At 43.0% G+C, this 27051-nt stretch overlaps 1 protein-coding gene across 1 annotated transcript; it reads right to left on the bottom strand.

Annotated features, from left to right (window-relative positions):
• Positions 1-245: 245 nt before the first annotated feature.
• Positions 246-23939, bottom strand: setd1ba (SET domain containing 1B, histone lysine methyltransferase a). The gene is given in 20 exon segments (XM_061799104.1): positions 246-1872; positions 2071-2208; positions 3484-3603; positions 3707-3832; positions 3992-4159; positions 5019-5995; positions 6128-6241; positions 7297-7638; positions 7710-7776; positions 7850-8058; positions 8668-8761; positions 8839-9012; positions 11543-12118; positions 12120-12287; positions 15521-16609; positions 19923-20044; positions 22453-22723; positions 23170-23268; positions 23456-23601; positions 23857-23939. Coding segments are annotated over 20 exon segments (5235 nt in total). The 5' UTR covers positions 23918-23939; the 3' UTR covers positions 246-1698.
• Between the last annotated feature and the right edge of the window lie 3112 nt (positions 23940-27051).

Raw genomic sequence — 27051 nt, 5'->3', positions numbered from 1 at the left:
TGGTTTTCATTTTATTCTTTCCATTACCTAGTTTTTTTTTTTTTTTTTACAAATGAACACTAAGAAACCAATTTCAGAGAGAAAAAAAAGGACTCCAATAGTAAAACAATTTTCAAATAATTAAAATTCTATCATTTACAATTCTCAAAATTGAAATATTCAAATTAACCAATTTCAGGATGGCTAAATTTAATGCAACAAATATAACAGGAAATGCTTAGTTGGCTGTAGACACACAAGCACTGTTTATGGATGTATGCAAAATTGCTTTATTTCCATTTTTTTCAAACATGTTCATACATTTGTCATGTAATAAATAGACATTAGGAGGAGGCTGATTGTTCAGTCCTCATCCTACGCTGATTCAGCACTTTTTTTTCTTCCTGTCTTTCGCCACACCACAAAACAACTTCTAATAGAATTTACAACCCAAAAAAAATTAATAAAAAGAAACCCAAAGCTTGACACAAGCTGAAATGTGGTGCTACAAGCTCACCGCTCGCATCATATGTTACACAGCTCTTGGAGCTCTGATGGTGTAGCAAATCCTCGGGGAACAAAAAAATATATATTTATATAATAATATTCACAGTTAGCTTATCTACACGTTTGAGACGAACGAGAGGAATGAAGACGTTTCCACAAGAAACAATCTTTCCAAAAAGGGGAGATGGAAGGTGACTTCCTGTACACAGTGGACCTTCGTTTCTTTTTAAATAAACAGCTTGTCATTCCTTTTAAAGATCCCTGATAATACTTTTTTTTTTTTTTTAATATTCAGTCTTTTTTTCCCTAGAAAACATCTTAAAATTGAGACCCCGTGATGACGTATAAAAAAGGTTGCAGATTTTTTTTGTACAAGTTTACAACATAAACAGAAAACAAGTCTCCGGTATTGTGACACCGAGCCAATGAGACGTCGTATTCCTGGCAAAGCGGAAGTGCATTCAACATTTTTGTTTTTTTGCTATTTTAGGAACCATTTGAACACTGACAGAATAACGTGATGCGAAGCTTGCCGATACCTCAAATGAGTCAAATGAATTAATAAATGATGTACAGAAGCTTAAAGTGGAGCCTTTAAGTTATTTTCTGCATGATTCTTTAGTTTTGTGCAGTGATCACTGAAAGTCCTAAATAAAAATCCATGAAAGTAAAAAATAAAAAGATTATGTTATGAGCAAATGGGGGTTACAACAGTTTCTCTGTGATTTTACTTCTTTTTAGAATTATTAATGCTCTTGTGGGCTGTTGGTTCCCGACCCCAGATCCAAACAAATACTATTGAAGAGGACAATACCCTCTCACATAAACCATTGTTATGCCAAAAGTCTTGTCACCTTTTGTCGTTGCATAAACTAATGTGACACAAAATGTGGCTGTCCTTTTGAAATTAGCCCCATTTGTTTGTTACTATCATAACTCGGGTTGAATTTGGTTGTTTGTAATCCGTTATCATCCCAAAGGCAAAAGTGTTAATTCGTGTCCTGATCCCAACTTGCATTGGTATGCCTTGGCAGAGGTCATTCGGAACTTTTTGTGAGCAGCGCAATTAATTTTGCCCCTGGTGGATTTTTGCGAGCAAGCAAGAAGAAGCCGAGTTGCAAGGAGGAAGACTCGCGGGAGACCGAAAGCGGAAAAGTCACATGGATGGAACAGCACCATAAATCGTAAACAATCAACGTTGGTGGTTTTCCCTCAGTTGAGCGTCCCCCGGCAGTTCTCGGCCCCGCACAAGCAGGGGATCTTCTCGTCCTCGATGGGGAACTTGTAGTCGTACGTGATCTCCTCGTTGACGTTGATGGGCTGCCGGGAGTAGATGACGATCTTCTTCTGCGACTCAACCGTGATCACCTTGGCGTAACAGTTAGGCTGGGGAAAAAAATAACAACAACAAAAACAGGAAAAAACATCAACAGAAGACAAACAGCAACAACACAGTATGTCATATTTAAATCGTTATATAAACGATATACATTCAATGGTTATATTTCTTTTAGGGTGTCCACCCGGTCAAGGAATGAAAGAGGGAGGCAGGATGGAAGGAAGGAAGGAATTTTGTCGTCTTACGTTGCAGCTGTGGTTGATGAAGCGCGCAAAGTTTCCGCACTTGGTGGCGTCAATGATGGTGTCGTGGTCCACGCGGAACATGTAGCTGCTACCGATGCCCTCCTCCTCGTAGCGCTTCTCACGCATGTCCGCGATCACCTGCGGACGACAACCACGGAGTGAGGAGCAGATGGCGCCGTTTTTGCCGTTACGTGCGGCTTCCGTTTTGGACTGACTCCAACCCCTCAAGTGGTTTATACACACAAAAATACAGTAAGAACATTTATTCTCATAAAAGCACAATTGAAATCTTTTTTTTTTTTTTTTTTATTACAAATTCATTCGAGTGACTCGCTGTGTCACAAGCCAAAAGTCTCAACATCTCGAAAATATGCACATTTATTCTCATAAAATGATGACTTTAATCCCATCAAAATCTGACTTCATGTAAAAAACTAAAATACACAAATTTTAACCAATAAAAATGTATCTCTTAAAAAAGATACTTTATTCTAGTAAAATTACAAATTTTATCTAATATCACAAACATGTTTTATCACAAACATATAAAACTTTCTTCTTATAAATTCTTGAAATCTTGAAAAATATAACTTGATTATTGTAAAATTCGGACTTTAATCTTGCGTCTTTTAAAAGATAATTTTTTATTGAGAAAATATACAACTTCATTCTTGGAAATCTATGCCAAAATCCAAAAGACTTTTGTTTGGAAAATACACGACTTTTTATCTTGAATATATGCAACTTTTTTTTCCCTCAAAAACTATTCTAAAAAATATAAATATCTATTTTAAATAATTGACTACCGTATTCTACTAAAATTACAATTTGAATCTTAAAAATATAGAATTTTAAATTTATAAAATACACAACTTAATTTGACAAAAAATACAAGAAGTAAACGTTTGAATCATGAAAAGATACAACTGTTCTTGTACAAATTTGGAAATTGGAAATTTTTTGTTGTTTAAAAAAAGAAAAAAGCAACTTTGTTTTGATCAAATTTGATTTGGATTCAAATGACCCCTGTCTGTTCTGTCCCCGTGTCTGTTCCCTCATACCCTTTCCTGTCCGGCTGCATTTTCAATAAATTCAAAAATGAAAATGTTCCAGCACAAAGGCATACAGAGCCACCATTCTGCGCGGCCGTGCAGCCCAACAGGACACGTTTCAAATAAAGCAACACAAATTGAAACAAGTACAACTCTAATCTTGAAAATGGATGACTTTAATCTAAAAAAAAAAAAAAAAAAAAAAAAAACATACAGTACCTTTTTCCTTCTTCTCTCATATATATTGCAATCGTGTTTTGTACACCACAGCAAACTATAATTATCATAACAAACATGTTCTCAGCATTGATTATTAATAATACTAATAAAAACAATAATGGTCTCTGTTAAACCTTCTCACCTGTCTGATGTTTTGTCCCACGTACTCGATGACCATCTCGTCAGCAGCGATGGGCTCCAAAGCGAACAGACCCCAGTCGTGGATGTGCGACTTGCAGAATCGGATCTTTTTCTTACGGAACTGGAAGGGCGGACATTTGTCAGTATCCCGGCAAAGTCGTACAATTTGTTATCAAAAGACTGTGTGTGTGTGTTTGCGTGTGCGTCCGCGGACGGATGCTGACCTTGAGCTGGTTGAACTTCAACAGGTCGCTGTCGCACGCAAACGACGACAACAAGCGCCGCTGCTCGGACCGCCGCTCCGAACCCGCCCTGGTGGAGGCGTGGACTTGGGCAGGAATACTCATCCCCTGAGAGGAAGGGAATCATATTCCTGTGAGGATGCGTCGTACCCGCCGTTCGTGTGTGTTTGAAGGTTTACAATTACCGGTACAGCTAAGCAAATTTCTGTCTATGACATTTCCCATCATATGTCAGAATGCGACTAAAATATTTGGGGGGGAAATCACCTGAGTGTCAATGGGCGGCTCCTCCGACTGCAGCCGTGTGCTCTGCAGGTACTTGATCTTGTCCTTCTTGTCAATCTTGTAGTAGCCTTCGCTTCTGGCACAGCCGGTCATGTGATCCCTCATGCCGTCGTCTCGCCTCCTCTTCTTCACCCGCGGGATGTTGGTTTGTGCAGCGCGGTCAAGGAAGGAACTCTGTGGAGCTCAGCAAGGAAGCAAAAACTGCGCGCTCTCTCTCTCTCTCTCTCTCTAGATAGATAAATAAATGGATAGGTAGAGATCGATACAAATATAGATGTTTGAGAGCTAGCCACTGCTATTATTTAAACACTGTAATAATAAGCTGTTTTTTTGTATCTTCAAGGAATTTCTTTTTATTTGACCAACTAATGACGGGGCTGCCGGTTGTCCGGCCGCAATCGGTTTACTGGGGATTTCAGCAGGGTGGGACCATAGACTTGTTGGAGTCCCATAAAAAGGACTTGCAGTCAAGTCATCAACGGAGGCAGCAACGCTGGCGCCTGGCGGACGGAGGGAGGGCCTTCCCACGCGTGTGAATCTTTTCAGCTTGAAACTGCGTTACGTTTTGTCTCCAAAATAAACGCGAGTACCCGCTGATCCACAAACGCGCCTTCAACCATTCACGAGCGGAATTGAAGGTTTACAAATGACAAGTCATGATAAATGCACACAAAACATTATAAAACAGGTTCGAATCATGGATCTGAAAAACATATCTCTCCCCATAAAAATACAACTGCTCCTTCAAATTTCCACCTTTTTACTCCAAATTCTAAAGTCACAACTTTAACCCCAAAAATATAAACTCCCGAGTGATCTATTTTCAAAATGTGAAAATGAACCTTTTGACTTTAATCTCACGGTGTAGTTAGTTTTTGTGACATTGGGGCCGGCCTTAATAATGGGATGGTGGCAAAGCTTGAAAATGAGAAAAACGCCTTGTAAAGAAATCCAAAATCTGACCAAAATGTCTTTGGCAATGCTCGGTGGTCACCAAACAAAGGATATGAGGGTGATTAACCCAGAGCGTGTCGTTGAGCCAGTCGTTGCCGTTGTCCTGCTGCAGCATCTTGTCGTACGTGACCTGCAGGAGCCGGATGTCCTCCTCGTCTATGCCCTCGTTCCAGATGTCGTACAAGATGGTCATCTCCTCAAAGTCGCTCCGTCTGGAGAAGTAGGAGCGAGGCGGCGAGGTGACGGGGGACAGGCTGTCCAGCAGAAGCTCCTCCCAGCCTCGCCGCGCCCGCCGCGCGGGTTTTACAGCCACGGGGGCGTCCTCTTCGTAGAACGGGAAGCGGTGTTCCGCTTCGGGCAGCGCCGTCTGAGGTTCCTCTTCCCTGAAGTCGGGGCTCAGGCCATCGGGGGACCCGGTGGAAATTTTCCGCACGGCGACATCTCGCAAAGGAGTCGATTCAGGCGACGGCTCGGAAGATTCGGAGACGATGGGGATCTTCTTCCCTTTGGGGCGTCCGGGTTTGCGTTTTGACGGCATGCCGTCCGATACGTCGGAATCCTCCTCCGGGAAGCCGGCGGCGATATCGCCGGCCAGGCCGGCCGGACGCTCCGTACCTGTTGACGAGGCTGGGTTAGGTAAGGCGCCGACGGGCGGCTCCTTAAACACAGGACGATCGTCCAGGCTCTCGGAGGAGATCTTGCGATTAAGTGCGGAGGGGTCAGGGAAGACAGGAGTGAAGGTTAAGTCCCGCCCCGGAGTGCGAGGGACTCCGGCGCTAAGGACAGGAGACTGAGCAGGGTAAGAGAAAGGACTACCGGGAATGTGTGGGGAGCTGAGCGTCAGGCTGCTCCCCGTTAGCGGGGCGTCACTACCTGGGGTGTTGGGCACCGTGTCCGTGCTCTGGGACTTGCCCAGACTCCGGGCTCGCTCCATCAGGTCTCGGCCGGGCGTCCTAGGAACGTCCTCGTCCGTGGGCAGGCGTGCCCGCTGAGGGAGGTCCGAGGGCGGGCGGAGGAGGGAGCGACCTTCTACTGTCGGGTGAGGCGGGAGAGGGAGGTGCATTAAAGAGGCGGAAGCGGATCGGGGCGAGGGGGCCTCGGAACGGAGGGGGGACGGGACAAATCCGCTCGGCGTCACGGCCGCTCCCTCGGGCTCCGCTTTACCTTTGGCTTTGCTCTCCTGGTCACTGTCGGAAGGCAGGGCGCCCGTCGGCGTGGCCGGCCGCAGGTTCTCCCGAGGTTCCGCCTTCACGGTGCGACTTTCATCTTCCTCTTTGACTACAAAATCAGAAGAGTCGTTTTCTTGATTTGGGCACACAAACGGCAAAGTTTTGATTGAAAACAGACGGACGGGCCGGGTCATTTGCACATGCTCAAATCTACATTCAAACTAGTTTATTTTAATACATTTGGCAAATCCTTCCTATTTTTATGTTTATTTGGATACATTTGAATTTAAAATAAAGAATACAATTGTTTCAGAAAATATTTTTTTTAAATGTATATATAAATAGTTGGAATTATTTTTATTTTATTATTGATTTTACAATGAATAAATAAAACAATTACTTGAATACAAAAATCATGAATTTGAATTAACCATATTTTCAAATTGTTTTTGTTTTTAATTAAAAAACTTCCCAAAATGTAAATGCTCAGTGGAGAACATACAATTTCTTACCTTGACAATATTACTCGTATATAAAAAATAATAATTATTATTCTCATTAAATTACTACATCATAAATATACAACTTGATTTACATTTGAAACATAGTAAATAACTATATTCTCATAATATTACGACTTTAATCTTGAAAATATTACATTTCATCGAGAAAATACACCACAACTTTTCTTTGAACACTAGGACTTTTTTCTTGAAAATGTAAGACTATTTTTATAAAACTATAACGAATCTCCAAAAGACACAACTTTTACTTTGGAAAATATAGAACTAGACAAGTTCATGGTCATTATATTATGACTTTATTCTCGTAAATTTTCAACTGTCATCTCGAAAACTTCATTCTCGGGGAAAAATATGACTATCCTACTAAATATGATTATGAGAAAAATTGCTTCCCAAAAATTGGATCGGACTGTGTTTGACGTGAAGAGGTTTTACTTCACGACGTATGAGCGACGGTTGGTGGTCATCCAGTAACGCCATTTTGTTGGAATTATTAATTATGTCTTAATTTCACAATTCTGCGTTTTTTAATGGAACAAGTATCAAACGGACTTTCGATCATGTAAATTCCCGGTGGGCCCGATAAAACAACAAAATATGGCTTCCGTGCTCAACGCAGCTGTCGGTTGAGCAATCCTACCTGGGAGAACTTTAGGCGACGGTGACTTCACATCCTCCGTGAGCTCGTCCTCAGGACTCGGAGGTCTGAGTTTAGGTTTGCTGCTCAGCTCCTCCGAAGTGTCCACGATGGAGCCTGCAGCAGGAGGACTGGGCGGCTTGGCATCAGCCTCTCCCTCTTCATCAGAGGACGAAGATGAAGACGACGAAGAGGACGAGGAGGTCTTGGCGGCTTTGCCCGCATCCTCGTCTTCCGCCTCCACCTCGGACACCTCCTCTTCCGAGCTCAACTCGTACTCCAAGGACTCGGAGCCGGCCGACGACGAGTCCGAGCTGCTCTTGGACGACGAGGAAGTCTCCGATTCTGTGGGAGATGAAGCAGAGAGATGACAAACTGCGGGACAGCAGACTTCAAATAAAGTGCAAATGAAGTACCATCGTCGGAGGAATCTGAGGATCCGCTCTCACTGGACGAGTCTCTGTCCGCTTCCTCATCACCGCTCTGCCAAAACAAGACACAGTGTGTCCACAAAATATGTTTTTTTAAATAAAAAAAAAAAAAAACCTGTACTTACTTTGCTCGGCGACCGCCTGTCGATGGGCGCCGTGTCGTCGGGTTCCTCCTCTCGGTCACCCAGCGACTCCTCTTTCCCCGAAGTGTCCACCTCCTCCTCGCCCTCGCTGTCCAGGTCAAGCGGCCGAGAGTGTCTCCGCTTGGTCGAAATGCCGTCGCCGTCCATTTTGGAGTCGTCCGAGGGGAGCTCCGCTGGGTCTTGATCGCGGTCTGATTGAGAGGAGTGGTGAGAACGTGAGCGGATGGAAGACTGCCTGTGGACCAGTCTTCAGACCAGGCTGCGAAAACCTTTTGTACTCAAGAGACACGTTCGGTTTGAAAATGGTCAGATCGGCCGAGTCAAACACTAAAGTAGTTAAAATGTCACATGTTAACGATGTGAAATACATTTTCATAATTCAAGAATTCATTCTCATTTTAAAATTCCATTATTTCATTACAATTAATTCACCAATTGTTTCAAATAATAAATGAAAATGATTAAATGTATATCGTCGCTGTCGGGCGGAAACCGCATGTCCACATATGGTCAATTCCATATTTTTGCACATATCAATACTATTAGTCTGTCCCCGTGTCCTCTGTTATGTTTATGCATTATTAACCCATTTAAAGTGTTGAAAGTAGCTTAAGAACAAATCTATTAACTCTCAACGTTCTTCTTTCACTCTGCGGGAGCTGTGCGGGCGAGAGGCAGGATAGAGGCAGGATACACCGTGAACTGGTTGCCAGCCAATCGCAGCGCTCCATTTAACCATTCGATTATATTTCTATGACTCTTTCTATGATAATGTAAATGCTCAGTGGGTTGGCCTTTACCTTCATCCTCCAGCTCATCATCCACTGGAGTGGCGGGTCGTGCTCGTTTGTTCTCCCCCGCAGAGATGGCCTCAGGTGGGTCCTTTCTTTTCACCTGTAGGCGACATTCCAAAGCTCAACACCAAAAGAGAGAGAGGAGGAAAAAAAAAAAAAAAAAAAAAGACTTCCTACCTTGAAGGACGGCAAGCGGATGGCTCCCCGCAGGCCGATTCCTAGACCCATCCCCTCGTAGCCCAGCCCCTCGCCCTTGTTCCAGTTCTCCAGCAGACTCGAACCGATGGTCTCTTTAGGTTTAGGTCGCTCTTCTTCCTTCCCTTCCGCACCTTTGATTGGAGTCAAGGATGCCTGGGACAACAACATTTGAAATTTGAGCAACATCTTTGGGGGAAAGCTGCACAAAATGAGTCATGCAAGACATCATATTAATATGGCTCAGCAAATTGACCAGAGGTCAGAAACCTTCGCACGATTAACTCTGGCCGTGTCTTGCTTTTTTCTTTGGCTTGCAGTGTTCCCCGCTAAATTGTGTTTTATTAAGTGATCTGTTTTGATGACTTTTTCCAGTGTACGGGTGCCTTGAGATGAGTTCAATTACTTAATTCCTTAATCTGTTCCAGCGCCCCTGTGATGTTGTTGTAATGTGCTTTTTAATGAGGCAAAATAGCACTCTATAATGTATTTTTTTTTTATGATTAAAAATACAGAAATGCAGGGCTGCCAACCTAAAGAAATTCACTTCCAGAACAATTTGTCAAAATTCTCATGGCATTGAATCGATCGCAACTCGACTGTTCCGTTTGTCTTGGAAGACGTGTCGTGTCGCCTCTCATCCGAGCGAGCGAGCGAGCTTCATCAGTTCATGCAACAAGGCTGAGTTGGGAGGCACTGGCCAGGGTTTGTGTGAAAGGCTCAACTATTTATGCTCCCACTTAGAGGCATGCCCCACACCACGGATGGAATCGTTCTTTTGGAATGCAAAAAAGGGGGGAGGGGGAACACAACACAGTCATTACTCTATAATCATAATCGTTACGAAATTATGGCTTCAATATTTGCTATTTTATAAAATAAAAAGTGACATAAGTGACGCTTATTATCACTAAGATGTGGTTATCAGGCTTTACACGATCAAGATTTTTGGGGCCGATCACTGATCACCGATCGAGTTAAAAAAATATATACTAATAATAATCGATCACCAAATGGAGCAATATGTCTATTTAAATGACTTGCTCATTTACTGTATACACTTGTGTACTGTATAATGAGTATCTTCAAAAGTATTCTCTAGCATTTTAGACAAAAGGTAAAACATCAGTGACCTCTAGAGGGCATTCAAGGATTGGCCACTGACATAAATTGAAAGTTCAGTCAGGTCAAACCAACATTACTTGAAAAAGAAGTAATGGGTGCGAACTTACTGTTATGAAATTAATGTATTGTACTTAAATTACTTTACAATAACAAATACTGTAATGCAAATAGTTGCACTAGTGCAAATAGAAGGCAAGTCAAACGTAGAAGTCACTTGGGGCTAACGTCTGATGACCAAATTGTCCGTGGTGAAGCTAAGGGAAGGACTGACTTCCTTCAGGAGGCTGGCTACGTGCGGGTGCACGTCCCGGTGTGGCTCTTTTAGACCGGTCTCGCCACAGTATGTGTGCCCTGGGGGGGATGTAGCGTGGCTCAAAATGTGCTAGCAACCTTTGAAACGCGGGGCTTCTCCACAACATAAAAAGAGAGGTGGGCCAGCACCATGAACTCCATCAGCTTCCGCGTGCCAACTCTCACTTTCTCACTGTCCCGGCTGTATGGACGGGTGTTGCCCAGCGTTGTTTTGCGTTAGCATCCGTTTGTTTGTTAGCTTTTCCGTTTCCATGCTGTGTTGCTTGAACGTGGCATATTCCCCCTTGTGTACATTGTGATCAAATTTGTTGTGTTGAAGCATTTAGATGACCTTCACCCCCGAGGTACTTCAGTTTTGCACAGATTGCACATTTTACGAAGCAAGGGGAAAACTAAACCCCTCGGTCGCCCACTCTATGAACTGTGAGGTCATTACCACGGCACAGTATATTATGTAAAAGCAGCAAAATAATTCTGCATACTGTTCAATTGGGCAACATAATCATTACTCTACAGTTTTAATCGTTATATATTATGGCTTCAATATTTGTTATTTGAATGCATTTCTTAGGGTTTGGCTGTTGTTGTTGTTGTTGTTCATCACTTAAACATTAGGTGGCAGCAATGTACGTAAACATGCCCAGTGTGCCGAAAATCAAGACGACGATCACACGAAGAAGAAACGTGATGTCATTTGGGATGAATTCAAGGTGGGGATCTGTAAATAAAGTGAATTAAAAAAAGAAATACAAGACTGATTCTTGAGAATATCATACTGTGCAAAGCAAACTGTCTGGAAAAGGTTTTTGAGACAGTGACAGCCGACCCACGGTCAAACTATTTGCGTGATTGGCGATCACTCACGCAACAGAACTAGCTCGTAGCTGCTAACGCTAACATAAACAAACCCGGTGGACACTTTCTATCTCATCTGCGAAAGGCAAACTACTATTTTGTTTTCTTCCCGAACAATTCACGGAGCGAACACAAAAACATTAGTGCTTCAACTGCCACCACGATCGCGCCGTTGTTGTGTTTACATTAGAGGAGCAGCACGAGTCATGGATCTCTCTAACGTAACGTAAACCATACATCGCACTCGATAATGTGCTTTCATCTTTAGGTGATTTTACACAGATATCGATGATGCCCTTTTTCCATTTCGAGCATTAATACAATATTGCTCAAATCGAGCTTCTCGATATATCGCCAAGCACTATTTGAAAGCGTAAAAACTAGAAAGACTTACCTTTGCCGAGCGTTCCTTCTTCTCCCACCAGTCATCAAATGCCCTGAAAGCCACCACCTCCACCATTTTGCGATTGAGGTCCCTCTTCATGATGGCCTTCAGTTCTTTGACAATGACTTGCAGCACTCCTTCAATGGTGGCCTTGTGGGGGTCCTCCTTTTTCGTCTCATATCCCGGTGGAGGAACACTTGGGTTGAACTTGGGCATGCTGGGATGCTGCCATTGTTGTCCCGGCGCCCCCGAACCGCTGGCATGTGCGGCACCCATGGATAGATGTTGGTACGGTGTGGCAAACGGGGCTGACGCGGCGTTGTCTACGAAATGAGGGTAAGGATAGGGCCCCCCCGTCTGGGCCATACGACTCAGCATTTGCTGCTGCATCTGGAAGGACATGGGAACCGTGCTCCACTGTTCCCAACGCAAACAGTTCATCAGATCCATTTGGACCAGCGGGATCATGCCAGGCGCGTAGTGAGCCATGTGGGGCAGCAGGTGCGGGTGCACGGCCGGATGGGCGGCGAGATGAGCCGGATGCCCCGGCACGGCGGCGAGGTGGTGGTGGGGCATGGCGAAGCCCGGCCTGGTGGGCCAGGTGGGAGAAGCCCGGCAGGGGGAGGGTGAGGGTCTGGATGGGGGACACGGCAGAGTTGACCACGATGCCTTTGCTACAGTCGCCGCCGGTGATTGGCGTGCCGGGCATCTCGTCGTCAGAGATCTCCATGTCTTCTCCGGAAGACTGATGACTCTGTGGGTAAAGCAAGAAGTAAACCCATCATTCACAATCAGTGTGCCTTGACAGATCGACACATTGCACTTTAGTGGACCAAAACCACTTCTTATTGTAGACCCCCACTATAGAATGGTTCATCTTTCACAGTTTACAATAATCCCACGCTAAATATACACATTATCAGTGCATCATCGATTTTTTCATCATATTTATATTGCTGAGATTTACGAGTGTCTTCGAACGCATCGCTTCTCAGTGCATGTGGGGGGGGGGGGGGGGGGGGGGGGGTAACAGAGAGGCGGGGGAGCCGAGAGAGAGTTTGTTGACAGCGTCGGTTTATTGCAGACGCAGAGTTGGGCCAGTTAAAAGCATTGTCAAAAACAACAGAGGAGCGTCTGGAAGCGATTTTTGAATTCACACTAAGTACCAACATATGCAGTTTAAGGATAGAAGCCCAGCCCTCATAAATGAGAATAAAATGCATGTTAGTGTAAAAAAAATAATAATAACAACAACATTGGGAAAAAAATATTTACTTGTTTGGGGGGTGCGATTACTTGATTATTTGATAGAATAATCGATAGGCTAATCGAGTCTAAAAATATTCGCTTGTGACAGCCTTATACAGGCCCGTTACCAAACTGTTGTCTCGCGGGACCAAACTATGAACCAAAAAAGGATGATTCAGTGATGCAAATAAAAACATTCTGTCACTTTAAAAACAACAACAATCTGAGATTGTTGGGAAAGCAGCAACACAAAGCAGACGCGGGAGTGTCGTGCTTACACAAATGATGTGTTTGCATTGCAATAACAGAAATGTGAGAACCCATGCGGCGGCATGGCCAAGCTTGACTGTCAGGAGCGCAGTGAAAGCAGGAAGTGTGCCACTGAAAGGGGCCAACAGCCAAACTTGTGTTTTCCTCCTTTTCCTACGAGGGAGCGTTAGAAAGAGGAACAAGCCTACCGGTAGTTTCTTAATCACGCGCGCATCAGAGTAGAAACCCCGTTTGGCCGAGCACCATGTTATACTTACTCATTCACATGCCACTTTTAGGACACTAAACAGTTTGATTTTTGCTTTGGCACCTGAGATTCCTTTACAAAAGAAACAACAAAGTGTGAAACAAAAAGGGAAAGCTTTCTTTTAGCACTTGAAACTTGACCTCACTTCCTGCGTCCTGGTAACTGCCATTCACAGCTGTGCGGAAACATCGGTAACACGAGACTTTCTTCTCTTTTATGATCAGTGCTGTGGTCAGTGATCTGCCAATATTTTCTCATCAGTAGCACATCTGACACATTAGCTAGGAGCTACAACTGAAATCTCTATTGTTGCAAGCCAATGTCCCAAATTCTACCTGATTGTAGATTGCCGTGGCGTAGAACTGCACTGCATCATGCTGAGGGCAGTTTTGTACCTAAACGAGTTCAATGGACCTAAGTTCATGAACTAGTTTCTATTTTGGGCAAACGTTAACTGAACTTAATTCATTTCTGCCCGACGAGTGTTATTGAGAACGGGCTCATTCTAGTAACGGAAAGGGTTTCGAACGAAGGTTCATTTTCATTCAAGCGTCCCAGGTCTTGTTAAGGACTTCCAAGACAAAAACCAGCTGAACGCACTATATACGAGCCTTCATATGTCTGGGTATAAACGCCGTTTTTGGAAACTCATTCAGTGCTGCCGCCATATATATATATATATATATATATATATATATATATATATATATATATAGTTAATTTTAAATCATTATTGTTGTTATTATAATTTCCTTGCTTGTTTGTGATTAAATTGTGTTTCTTATGTGATATGGATCCCCTGGGTCTGAAATAATGAATAAAGAGCTGCAAGACTAGCCTGGTTTATATGGAGCCTTCTACACTCGAACGAAAATAAACACCTTCATCGGAATAAACAGGCCGAATCCAAAGGGAATTTCATTCGGTTTCACAGGGGTGGAATATTCTTTTTGCCAAACTGATCAGAAGTAAATTTTCACCATGTATACCGTCATTGATAATAGAACTAGGAAACTGCGTGGTGACGCCATCGTTTACGCACGACATAAATAAGGCGGCTCCCGACGGAGCTCATATGCGATGGACATCTTGTTTCTAACGACACGCAAATTGTTTTATCCAATGTTTTTCAAATATTCAAAACAATTCCAACTACTGTGCTGAATACATGACGGACCTGCATCTTGATAAATGACGTGACATTCACGACGAAGTGCGCACGTCATACGGGTATTCCAATTAAATGTAGTGCACATTTGTACACCAGGTCGGAATGCACCGGCTCAAAAGCATTATCAATAGAGACTTGTTTCGCTGCTGTTACCTTTTCGAGTCACTCGGCTGTCATGTGTCCAGCAAGCGTTATTATATCAGGATACAAACAAAGGAGAAGCTCAGTCATATTGCTTGTGTTTCCTTGAAAATTACAGGACATGTTTCAAGCAACACTAAACAATAAAATGTCTTTTGTATTCAACAGTGACATAAATTAATCGGTGCGCGTCTTCAAATTTTTGTCTCTGTCGCAACCCCTCCGCTCATGTAAACGTGCTCCATTAAGGGCGAATTGTCCCATGTACCGTCCAATATGTCAATATGTCAGATCATTTGGTGGAGTTTCAGACAGGTAAATCTTTTGTAATCAAGCACATCTCATTTTGCAGAAAAAAATGCATCTTAAACAAGCATTACACCTTTTTTTTTTTTTTTTTGGCTTTCCAGAGATGAATCGGAAAATAAGTGAGTTTTGTTTCGAGGCGGGGTGGCGACAAGTTATTTAAGAAAAAAAAAAAAACGCTTATTCCCACAGCAAGGTGTCTTTTAAATAACATGAATTCAAACGTGTGTATGTGGTTTTATGTATTTGTAGTGTTTCAAGAATGTATGCATCGTGTTCGTCAAGCCTCAAACAAAAAACTTTATGGCACATGTGAAAGATGAAATATTTTCGGAATTTGAACCTGGTAAGGAACAGTAAAATACATGTAAATACTTCAAAGAAAAAGTGTTTGTTGGATGTGCGGATGATCCGAATGGTAGCACCTCTGCCTCAATATGAGCCAGGAAACCCCGCTATAGGGACCATAAAAAAAGTCAGCAAAGTCAATCAATCAGGTGCAAGGTTATAGCACAGTTCTGCAAGCACAATAATAATTTTTTTTTCTGTGAATACCGTTCTGATCAAAACGGAGCATTATTACTATTATGAAGACCGTACTTACCATCTCCATTTTCACCGTTTCCGTGTGTCCTCTGGGATGTTCCTCTCTGACTTCGCTGTTGCTCTCGTGGTCGAGGGGTGAGCCGATCCTCTTGACCAGCGAGGGGGTTCCGTGGAGGGGCTCGTCGTCAGAGTCCGAATCCGGCAGCGGCGTGGGACTGATGTCCTCCAAGCCTGTGCTACAGGGTCGGGAGTTATGCGCGCCGCCACCCATGTACGGCGGTATGGGGGAAAGCTGCGAGGACGAGGAGGAGATGGGACTCCCCTCCATTCGCACCTCAGTGTCCGAGTCTCGCTCCGCCAGGAAGGGCAGTTTAGTCCTTTTCTCCTTAAGGAGCATCTCGATGCGCGAGTCCAGGCTATTGCGCTCGGTATCGGCGGCGGGCGAGCCGGGCGACGGGCAGTGCTCGGGCATCAGGGGAGGTGGTGTGCTGGGATGGGGTCCCGGTTCCGGCGGGGGCTCTGGGATGGGAGGGGTTTCCGGTCTGTCCTTCAAGGGCAAAAAGTCAGTGGGTGCTGCCAGGGGTGGCTGAGGGGGTCGCTGGTACTCGCCCTCTCTTTGGGACGGGTGATGAAACGTGGCGTCCGACGGGGGGAACGCAGGAGGCAAGGGAGCTTGGTAGGGCGAGAAACCCGACTTGAAGTTGGGCGTAGTGGGGGGAGGTGCCGTGTAGGTGAAAGAGGGAGGCGTAGGTGGGGGTTCAGGCGGGGTGAGGCGGTGCTGCTTAAAGGGCGCTTGCTCAGACGTCGTACTCCGGTACATGTTGCTGCGGTACTGAGGCCTCTCCGGTCTGCGATTGTACGCATCCTGGAACTTGCTCTCGTGTCTCCGCGACTTGTAACCACCGGAACTCTCCGCCCGGCCGGACTGGTACGCGGGTGTAGACTGGCGACTGGAGTAGCTGGAGTCTTGGGAGAAAGGGGTGCCCCCTTGGCGTGGCGTCCCCTGGGACTGAGGGGTGTCCTGCCTCAGGCTGGAGTAGCCGGTCTCCAGGGACAGCGGCGTGGTAGAGGTGCTACTGCCGGGCGGCACCGATTCCGCCACGGCCGACAAGCTGCTCTCAGACAACCTGCGGATGGGCTCGCACGCCTTCGGGGGGGGGGGGGCAAAAAAACAGCAACATTTCAAGCAGAAGTAAAGTCAGGAGGTCAAAAATTCCTGTTATATCGTAAATGTCCATATCTTCTAAGTATTTGTGTGCGGATTCATTTTCGACTTCCTCGGGAAAATACTCCGCGGGCTGTCGCGAGCCTACCGAGCACTAGAGTAGCTAGCTGCAAGCCACTAGCACCGTATTCTACCATTTAATTATTGACAGCGTAATAAATTTATCATATTAAAGTAGCGATTGAACATACTTTCGGGATGGTGTTGTGTTTATGTTGAGTGGAAACAGTATATGATGGCAATATAAACTGCGGTAAGGACAGCAGATACTGTTGGGTCTGGTGACGGGACTGCTATCACTGACAGCTTGCCGGAGGCCTGAAAGAGCTGCAACGGCGCTTCAAAAGTAAAAGCCACACAATTCTTAGGGCAATGAATCCATCACAAATGGACTGCTCTGGTTGTCCAATTGCGATCGAGTCAATGCTCAGAGTGAAACGACCTGGATGAATGAGAATATTCACAGGCAAAAGCCTAATAAGGCATTGATGCTCAATGGTGGAGCTTTTATTTGGAACTTGGCAGTAAAGTAGGCTTCTGGGGGTGTTGCTGTGGTGCTCTATTTCTTTCTTTTTAAATTCCGTGTTGCTTAATATGAACGATCTTGTTGCGGTGGACTTGACTTCAACTTTTTGACTGGAATTGCACTGTTTGAACTCAAACTTGCTAGAATATTGTCCAAACCGTCATGTAATCAACCCAAAGTTCTAGTTAGCATGTAGACTAGCATAGAGAGGGAGCCCGATATCCTTTTTTTTTTCCCGCGCTTGGTCACGTGACGTTTGTGACGCCTGAGACGTTGTTTTCAGTCGACAACAGACGGCGATATTAGCCAACATGGATGCCTCGCGGAATAGGTGAAAATGGATTAATTTCTCTTTGTTCACTCACTGCTCCCTACTCTCCATGCAGGGTTGCACTATATAGCAGAGGTGGGAACAAGTCACAAGGAAGTCTCAAGTCTTTGCCCTCAAGTCCCGAGTCAAGTCGCAAGTCCTACACTTTTGAGTTTCAACTCCTTTCGAGTCATTGTACCAACTAAATAAAAATCTATTTTAAAATATATCTTTGTTCAATTAATTTATATATTATATACTGCAGTTATACATTTAAAATACTTAAAAATCCATTTTTTTTTTATCTAAACAAATTTGATAAACAACATTCATAAGAAAACTAGGGGGCTGATCAAAATTTTTGCACCTTCAAAAGCATAATTAATAGTAGGGTTTCACTTATTCTATGAAAATGTTATGCTATGAGTTACACTGTCTCACTTTATTTCTGAAGTGACATTAAATAAGTCCCAAATAAGAGTTTGCATTCAGTAGTGCTGCAATTACATTATTACGATTATTCTACTGACAATTCTATCGGAATAATCACATATAAGGATAAACTATATTTTTTGCTTGGTTAAAGCGCAATGATGAATACACAAGAGAAAATGAGACATTCACTTAATGAACATCCGATTGGTTTCCTCTTTTAGACTCAACAGTATTTTTCTTAAATTCACATCGTGAATATAGCAGGAAACTGCATTTTCTTGTCTACCAACATTTCTCGTGAGGCAATTTCAAACACAAATACAAATAGACCTCAGTTTAAATGTGCTATTTTTTGTGAGCATCAAAAAAACAAGGCATTAATTGTCACTACTTTTTGCTGTGCTTTGTGGAAAAGTTTCAGTGGCAGTGGCACTGAATTTCATCACTAAGCATTTGGACGCCACTACAAAATGGCGTAACCACTATATAGTGGTTAGTGAGTGATTTCGGACACATCCTCTGTTTAATCCTTATTCCACAAACACAATATTAATTAGAATATCATGTTTAGATTAGTGGGGGTACATACAACATATTCTTGTCCATTTTTCCCCCTTTCCTTCCACTTTAAACACGAGGGATGTGACGTTTGCTAGCACATTTTATCCAGACCTCTGAGGACAACGTTTAACCCACAAAGGCTCATCTCAATAAACTAGGATATTGTAGAAATGTTCATTTATTTCGGTCATTCAATTCAAAAAGCGAAACAAATTTTACACAGCGTACCATTTTCAGGGGTTGTCATAGCAGAATTTTAAGACTGTCAGTAGAACAATCTCGTTTTTCTTTATGAATACAATGCAACGCTGAGGTATCGGATCCAGACTAGCTATCGGCAGATACTCAAAATCAAGTGGCTTGACTTGGACTCGGGTGCAAAAAAGATGATCGGCACATCCCTAGCCAAAAGGAGGTCAAACGCTCATCACGCTGGTGTCAGTGTATCTCGTCAAACTTCAGCTCAGTGAGGACCTAAAAGGATGAACTCCTAGGTGCTTTTTTGTGATGCAGAATGAAATTCAAATGTTGAAGAAAAGTTTACTTATTTCAGTCGTTCAATTCAAAAAGTGAAATTCATGTATCATAGTGTTTTTTTAAACACAGGAAAATATTATTCAGAAATATTAAACAAATTATTTAACATTTATGCAATATTCAAACGTCTTACGATGGTAACTTTGTGTTTTTGCTAGCTGTAAGCAATAATTAATACATTTTAAAAAATCTAATTCAATATTTCAATGTATGTAGTGAGTTTATACGAGTTTAACTATTTCAATTGAACTACTGAAATCAATTACGTGGAACACGATATTCTAATACATTGTGATGAACCTGTACAATAGTGATGTGTTCAATCACTGCGATATGTATAACTTCAGTATGAATGCCCACATAAAGCTTAAAACGTCCCTGTAAAAAAAAAAAAAAAAAACAGTTCCCCACCCATGCGTTTAAAAAGTAGCACTTCTGAGATCCTAAACCGAGCACAAACAACAAAACATTTCCTTCAAATCGAGTCACATTTAACAGCAAAATGGCTTTTCATTTGTTTGACCATTAAGGGAAAAATTGGGCATTAACATGTGAACTGTGTAATGTAAACATCCCTAGAGAAATACTACTACTATTCCTAGAATGTTGAAAAGAATCATTTTGAAAAACCTCCCTGGCAATGGTAAAAAAATGAACTCCCCGACTGGCATATCATGACACTGCTAGGGGGAGGATCTTGGACTATAAGTTCAAAGGCCATGTTTCAAAGCCTTTGAAACAGGAAAAAAAAGTGGTATGGACTCTGAAGTGTGCATGCTGACCTCAGCAATTGAGCGCAAAGGCTCACATTGCAACAGGTTACGACAAAAGGACCTATTGGAAGCAGTAGTTGGTTTTTTTCTTACCAGTAAGGCTTCAGCCAGGCTGCGAGGGGAAACTTCTCTCGCTTCCTCTCCGCCGACCGGCACCGTCAGCGGCGTGTAGCTTCCATTCATCAGGAGCTGGAAGTACCTAAGGCGATTCTCACCTGAGCAGCAGTAAACATAGGGGAATCTGAGGCCTGGTTCATAAAGCCGCCTTTGTTACACTTCATCTGGCATTGTTCATACTGCAGTAACAGCTGAACACTAAAGTCGACATGTGGAGGCGCTGAAAAAACTACAACAAATAGGGATTTTATAAACTAATATTGACTACTTATGACTGCTAGTTTATTATTGAAGATTGTTTTTCACTTCAGATCAGTTCAGAGGGGGGTACAAGCCCCCAAGCCTCTGTCCGAAGCCAAATTTGATTCATTGTTCCCTTGAGAGATGATGAGCATCATCAATAAAACGTTTTATATATGACACTACAAGAGCGGACAGGGGTTGATTTACATTACAATTCAAGTTACAAAGCTAAAAGTGGGATACTGAAGTGAAGATCCCCTGTCCACCGAAAAAAACTGAAATAGCAAAAACAATACAGTGCAAGACCAAATCAAATCTAAATCAGCAGAAACACTAGTGAAAAAACTAATCAACTACTTCTACTACTACAAGCAACTACTTAATGTGACGTAAGGGAGATAGCTGCAATAAGGTGACAACATTTGTTTAAAATACAAATATAAAGTAAATAATTTTTACTTTTTCTGTTACGCTGTTCTTTCTCAATACTACTCAGAAAAAAATAAAACTCCTACCCCAGGGACTTGTTAAATTCACTGCCATTGACGGCTTTAGAAGTCAAATATCCATGTTAACTGGGAAGGCTGGCAGTGAATGAGTTAATTGGTCTTGGGAGCCCCTCGTGGTCGCAGGTCCCCCCACAGATGCAGAGTTCGCTGCTCTGGGTCAGGTGTTAGATTAGGTGCACCTTCTTAAATTAACCAAATCCAACACAAGCAGTATTGTCAAACATAATAGCGCTGACACCGTTGGATGTTTTTTGTTTGTTTTGTTTGTTTGCTTGCTTGCACTGGTGGTCGACTGGTTAGCACATCTGCCTCACAGTTCTGAGGTTGTGGGTTCAAAGGCGGTACGGAAAATGGATGGATGGATCTTTGCACTTGTGTAGGACTGCACCCAATCTTTGATTACTTGATTACTGTAGTTGAAAGCAACATGAAAAGGAGCTAGAACATTCGAAAGCGTATTAAGAACAAAGCTAGCGAATGAGATTTCTGTAGCAATTGTGCGTGACTGTGAAAAAAGCTGAAGCTGAACTGAAATGCTGTGCAATGTATTGAATTGTTGAAATGTTAAATGTGTGGAATGGTTTGAATCAGTCGAGAAATGTGGAAGGAGGAGGTTAATATGTATATTCTCTCTTTAACTTGAGAACTTTACAGTGGATATACAGGAACATGGGGAATAGGAAACCAGTGGTACCTTCACTCACGAGTGACCCGACTTAAGAGTTTTTCGAAAACGAGCTCTGCTCAGACGATTTTTTTGTCTCGAGTTGTTATATAAATTTGAGTTACAAGCGATAAGATGTTGCCAGCGAACTTCTCATCAAGCAGCAGCTTGGCAGATACTGAACAATTCTTCAAAAAAAGGCTTAAAGCCGTATATCACCATTCCCAGCTGTAGTATACTGTCGACATAAATGTAAAACTAAAAGAATTACAAATTTTGTATTTACACAAACCACATTAACTTTGTCTTGCAAACGTCTGCTAGCCTAATGTTAACACATGATGCAAGACACCATGGACTGGCCAACGAAACTAGCATCGATGTCGCGGTGTTATAACACTTTAAGTAACAGACATTTGAACACAAACAGTGCGTCAACAGACAGACAAAATAATACAGGCATACGCGACAAAAAATACAATTACTGCAGCTTACTGAACAGTTGTGACCATCTTCGCGTATACATGTGTATATATTATACTGCCACCTGGTGGCCAAGACACGCACACCAGAAGGAGTCAAAATTATGATACACAAACTTTTATTTTTTTTACATTCTATTTCATTATGTGATTACTGGTTTTATGAAGTACAACACCATATAGGGTTATTTCTCAAACATACTGAATTTGAGGCACGAGTCAATTCAAAGCCCCACTACGGTTCTAAGACATCCTGAATGATCTGAACAGTTTCAAGTTGAAATGGTTTGGATGGGTCAAAAAATACAACCACGCATTTCAACTAAATGTCTAATCAACATACAAGTGACTGCAGAGTGGATTTGCACTTGGGGGGCACTGTCAGCTTGTTTAGTGTTTGGTTACAGGACTGAAATTAGGCTCACTGGGGAGTAGACGACGCCCTCAGCCAGGGGCTTGTGGGAGCAGGTATTACATTCAATGAAATTCAATTAGCCTTCAGTTCCCAAGCAATGCAGGTGATCACGTGACAGCTGTCACCCAAAAGCAACGCAGACGTTATGCGTTCAGATATGGCAGTGTCAGAGCATGCGACCGGAGTTGTTTACCTTTGGGGTCCAGCTCCACGTGGATGATGTTTCCCATCACGGACGTGTTGTGCAGCATCTGCACGGCCACCTTTGCGGCTTTGACGCTCTCGAAGACCACTTTGGCGATGCCCAGGTGCTTCTTGTTCTTGGGGCTGTACAGGATCTCCACCTCCTCGATGTCACCAAACTTTTTGCACATGTCCGTCAGGAAGCCCTCGCGGATGTTGTCATTCAAGCGGGCGAACGTCACCTCCTTTGGCGGCACGGGGCCAATGTAATACTCGTCGATCTTGGGTCGGGGAAGCGGTTAGAGAGAGAGAGAGAATTTGATCTGGCATGCCATGCAACTCCAAAAACAAAAGCTTGGAGGGGTTTTTTTTTTTTTTTTTTTTTTTTTTTTTTTAAAGCTCACAAATGCTGCTCATATGTACATTGTTATTAAACATTTGTTCATTCTTGAAGTATAGTATGGCCCTCAGAGGACTTTAAATAGGAACTACTTTTAACATGCAGCGCAACAGTTGTCCAAGAAATCCCTACAGATGCTGCTAATTTGTAATAATAAACATTTGTTTCATTGCCCAGAAATAAGTACCTCCACTATTAACACGCAGCACAACAGTTGTCCGAGAAAAGGCCTAAGATGAGATAGGGGGTGTGTCTGGAACTTATGACAACCCTCGGTTTCCCCCCTCCACACACACACCCCAAGAAGAACACTTGCTGTCAGGTTACCTTAAACTTAGGCACCGGCAGATCCATTTCTTTGTATTTGGTCCACAGGCGACCGATCCTCGGGTCTCGGACGCTGTCCACCGGTGGCATCCCGGGGTTCTGTGGATGAGGCAGGAGCGCATTGCTGTCATCCGCCTAATTACTCTCTCACTCCGATGACAAGTAAACAAAGAAGTGTGAAGTCGCTTTTGCTTTTTAGATGATGGAGGAGGCTGCTTCCGGGGGAGCGAGCCCCCGTCATGGAGGTCTCCTCCTCGGTTACTCTGACTGGCGACGGTCCACTTACGGGCATGTTGAAAGCGTGTCCATCGTAGCGAAACAGCTTGTGCGATCCCTTCTTGAGCGCCGGGTCGATGATCAACTTGAAACTTCTCCAGTGGTGACTGCGCTTCTCCGCCGAGCCAGGGTGACTGTCCGTGCCGTTGGCCAGCGCTGAAAGCACACACACGGGAAGGCAAAGCCGAGCTAACGTGAGGCGGCGGCGGCGGCTAAAGCACTGACGCTCGCTCGCTCGCTCGCTCGATCCCGTTCCCGTTCCCACCAGTTACCCACCACCAGCACCTTCCTCTTCCGCGACACTTCCACCAAAAACGTTACACATGCGTGACTCCGTATTGCTCGACAAGGCAATTGCGAGAGACGTGGAGAAAGAGGAGGAAAAAATACAAATACAAATACAAATCTTACTTGAACTCTGCTTTCTGCCATGGTCCTCGCACAATTTGTTTCTCTCCCCCGGCTTGGACATGTTTCGCCCCGATCGAGGGATTCTTGTTGAATCAGTGAGATAAAGGAGAGTCGCTTTTAACCCTGATCACATTACATGGTTTAGCTGGAAGAAGAGTATAAGTGGCTCGTTTCTGAGCGAGAACCCGCACATATTGTGTGGCTGCCGCTCGAGTCTGTGCTGCTGTGTGGAGCTTCGGTCGGCTACGGTATAGGTAGCTTCTTTCTGTCTCTCCCACAATACACAGCTTAGCTTAGCTGACGCTTTGGCCCCACGTCTGAACGACATACACACACTTTCGCCACGACAACTTCAACCCCGTTCGTTGCATAAAGACAAAAGCGTCGTGTAACGTGATACGCACACAAAATCCTGGTTAAAATATACAGTGCGCGTCTGACTTTTTAAAAACTATTTTTATTATTATATATGTTTCGGTGTCGGGTTTACCGTCTCAACACGTTTGTGACGAATCTGCATCCTCTCGCAATGTCCAAACAGACAAACGTTCGATCAAAACTCATTAGAATCGCCACCGAAATGTGAATTTAAAAAAAAAAACATCCAACGGCTATTTCTTTGTTTTTAAACTAAGAAAATGCTATAAATGTGAGTATATATTTTAATTACAAGACAGATGTAAGCTGGTAGCTGATGCCTTTAATAGATGCATCGCCATAAACAAATACTGTAGTGTCTTTTCCCATCGCGAACGTCATCTGACGCCATGTTTACGTTTAACATGATTTTACTTATTTTGGGTAGTTTTTTATGGCAAAAAAAAAAAAAGCATTTTGTTTGACACTGCCTGCCAAACCTCATGACAATCAACAGCGAAATGTAAATAAACCGTCTGGTAGCACAACAACTATTTAAATACGTTTTTAATAAAGACAGATTTGAGCTGCGGCCTTTTGATGTATTAATGAATGTAAGTAAATTGAAAGTGAATTTCCCTTGTTGATGAATTCAAAAAGTATATGTATCACTTCAAATCTGGTCTGAGTATAAATCATTTTATTGTAATACTATCTACCTACGGTAGATAAAAAGTCAACACACCCCTGTTCAAATGGCAGGTTCTGTGATATACAAAATTTGATGAAGAAAATTCATTTCAAAACTTTTTTCAACAATAATGTGACCTATTTCCTGTACAACTCAATTGGAAAAAATATATATTTTTAAGAGGGGAAGTAAAAATAACTGCATTCAAACTCATCTTAAATGGGAGTCAGCGCACACACATTGGCACCATTTCAAGTGCCTTTGATTAATCCGATTCATAAAGTTGAGCTTTTCGACTTAGCTTTTCCTGACTTTTTTTTTTTTTTGCTTTCTTGCAGAAGCCTGAATGTTTTGCGCCAACACTGACTGGTATTTGGAACTGTTCATAATTCCCTCCACCTTGTCTAAGGCCCCAGCTCCAGCTGAAGAAAAATGTCCCCGAGGCATGATGATGCACCCACCATGTTTCACTCGAGGTATATGGTGTTCATTTAGTAATGAGCAGCAGATACTTGCCAGAAACTCCAGCAGTTCCTTCAATGTTGCCGTCGGCCTTTTGGCAGCCTCCCGGACAAATTTTCTTCTCATCTTTTCACCAATTTTGGAGGGATGTCCAATTCTGGGTAATGTCACTGTTGTGCTCTATTTTCTCCATATGATTCTGACTCTCTTCACTGTGTTCCATGGTATATTTCATGCCTTGGAAATTCTTTTGTACACTTCTCTAGATTGATACCTTTGAACAACGAGATCCCTCTGATGCTGTGGAAGCTCTTTGCAGATCATTCATTGCTTGTACTGTAAGATACGACTTCAAAAATGTCAGGAAAGAACTACTAGAACATCTGAACTTTATTTGGGGTTAATCTGAGGCACTTTAAATGGTGGCAGCTGTGTGCTGATTCCCATTTAACATGAGTTTGGCATGTGATTGGTTAATTCTGAACACAGTCACATCCCCAGTTTTAAGAGGGTGTGTACACTTGCGCAACCACATGATCTTAACTTCCTCTTTCTTTTTTCATTTGAATTGTACAGATTATAGGTCACATTGCTGGTGGGAAAAAGTTTTGAAATGATTTATCTTGGTCTAATGAGTTTACAACACAAAAACCTGTCAATAGAACGGGGGCGTAGACTTTTTATAATCCACTATATCTATCTATCTATCTATCTAATTGCTTTTAAACAAGAACCCTATACAATGTGTGGTATGTATTTTAATACAACAGACCTTTATGTAGCTGGTGCCTTTAAATGCACCACAGACAACAGAGTACTAAGTTGTTCTCACCGGCTTGTTATGCGATGCCATGTTTCCATTTAGTTTCACAGGATTTTATCTATTTTTTGGGTTGTGTTTTAGGGCAAGTAAGAGGTTCTGTTTGACATTGCCTGCTGGGTTTTCTTTTTTTTTTGTTTTTGTTTGCAGTCCTCGAGCAATTGGCTGGTTACCACCAGGCAGCCCGGCCAACCAATCAGCGCGGAGCAGAAAGAAGAGAAAGAGGAGCCGTCTGCTATTTGAGGGAGGCACAAGAAGTCCTTCAACACACAGCAGAGAGAGGGGGCCTGAAAGCTCTCTCTCAGCAGCCATTTTACGAAAAAAAAAAAAAAAAAAAAAAAAAAAAAACAACAACAACAACACAGGGACTTAATGGCCTACATGGGTTTCCTTTGTTCCAAAAAGGGATCTTACACTCGATTTCCTCACCTCTCACGGACTATGATAAGATCCTATGATTGCTTCCTTTGAAAGGGACTGAGAAGAAGGAAGAGAATGTACTGGATGTAATTACCCCGTGAACATTTTCAGCCTTTTTTCCTCTGCTTGGAATCATCCATCTTTGTTTTAAGCCAGGCCACACGGCATACCCATATAATAGTAGTTTTGTCTTTTTAAAATAAATGTTTTAAATACACAGCTTAATGACTTTGGGAGGGGGAAGAAAAACATCAAATCTGAATGTATAGTTGAGTGAGGCCTTGTATGAGTAGCAATGAGTAAGTCCAATTTTCTGATAATCTAAAATGTTTGTAATGTGAATAAGGCATGCAAGTTATTGTTCATTAAACTGTTGTCTCCTAGAACTGAGTAAAGTTTTTGTAGTTTCCATCTTTATTCAAAATGTTGGTCTTAATATGAATAC

This window comes from Phyllopteryx taeniolatus, chromosome 15 (genome assembly GCF_024500385.1).
Source record: "Phyllopteryx taeniolatus isolate TA_2022b chromosome 15, UOR_Ptae_1.2, whole genome shotgun sequence".
Lineage (NCBI taxonomy): Eukaryota > Metazoa > Chordata > Actinopteri > Syngnathiformes > Syngnathidae > Phyllopteryx > Phyllopteryx taeniolatus.
The sequence above is the reverse complement of the archived record's forward strand: the minus strand, read 5'-3'. Positions and strand labels throughout refer to the sequence as shown.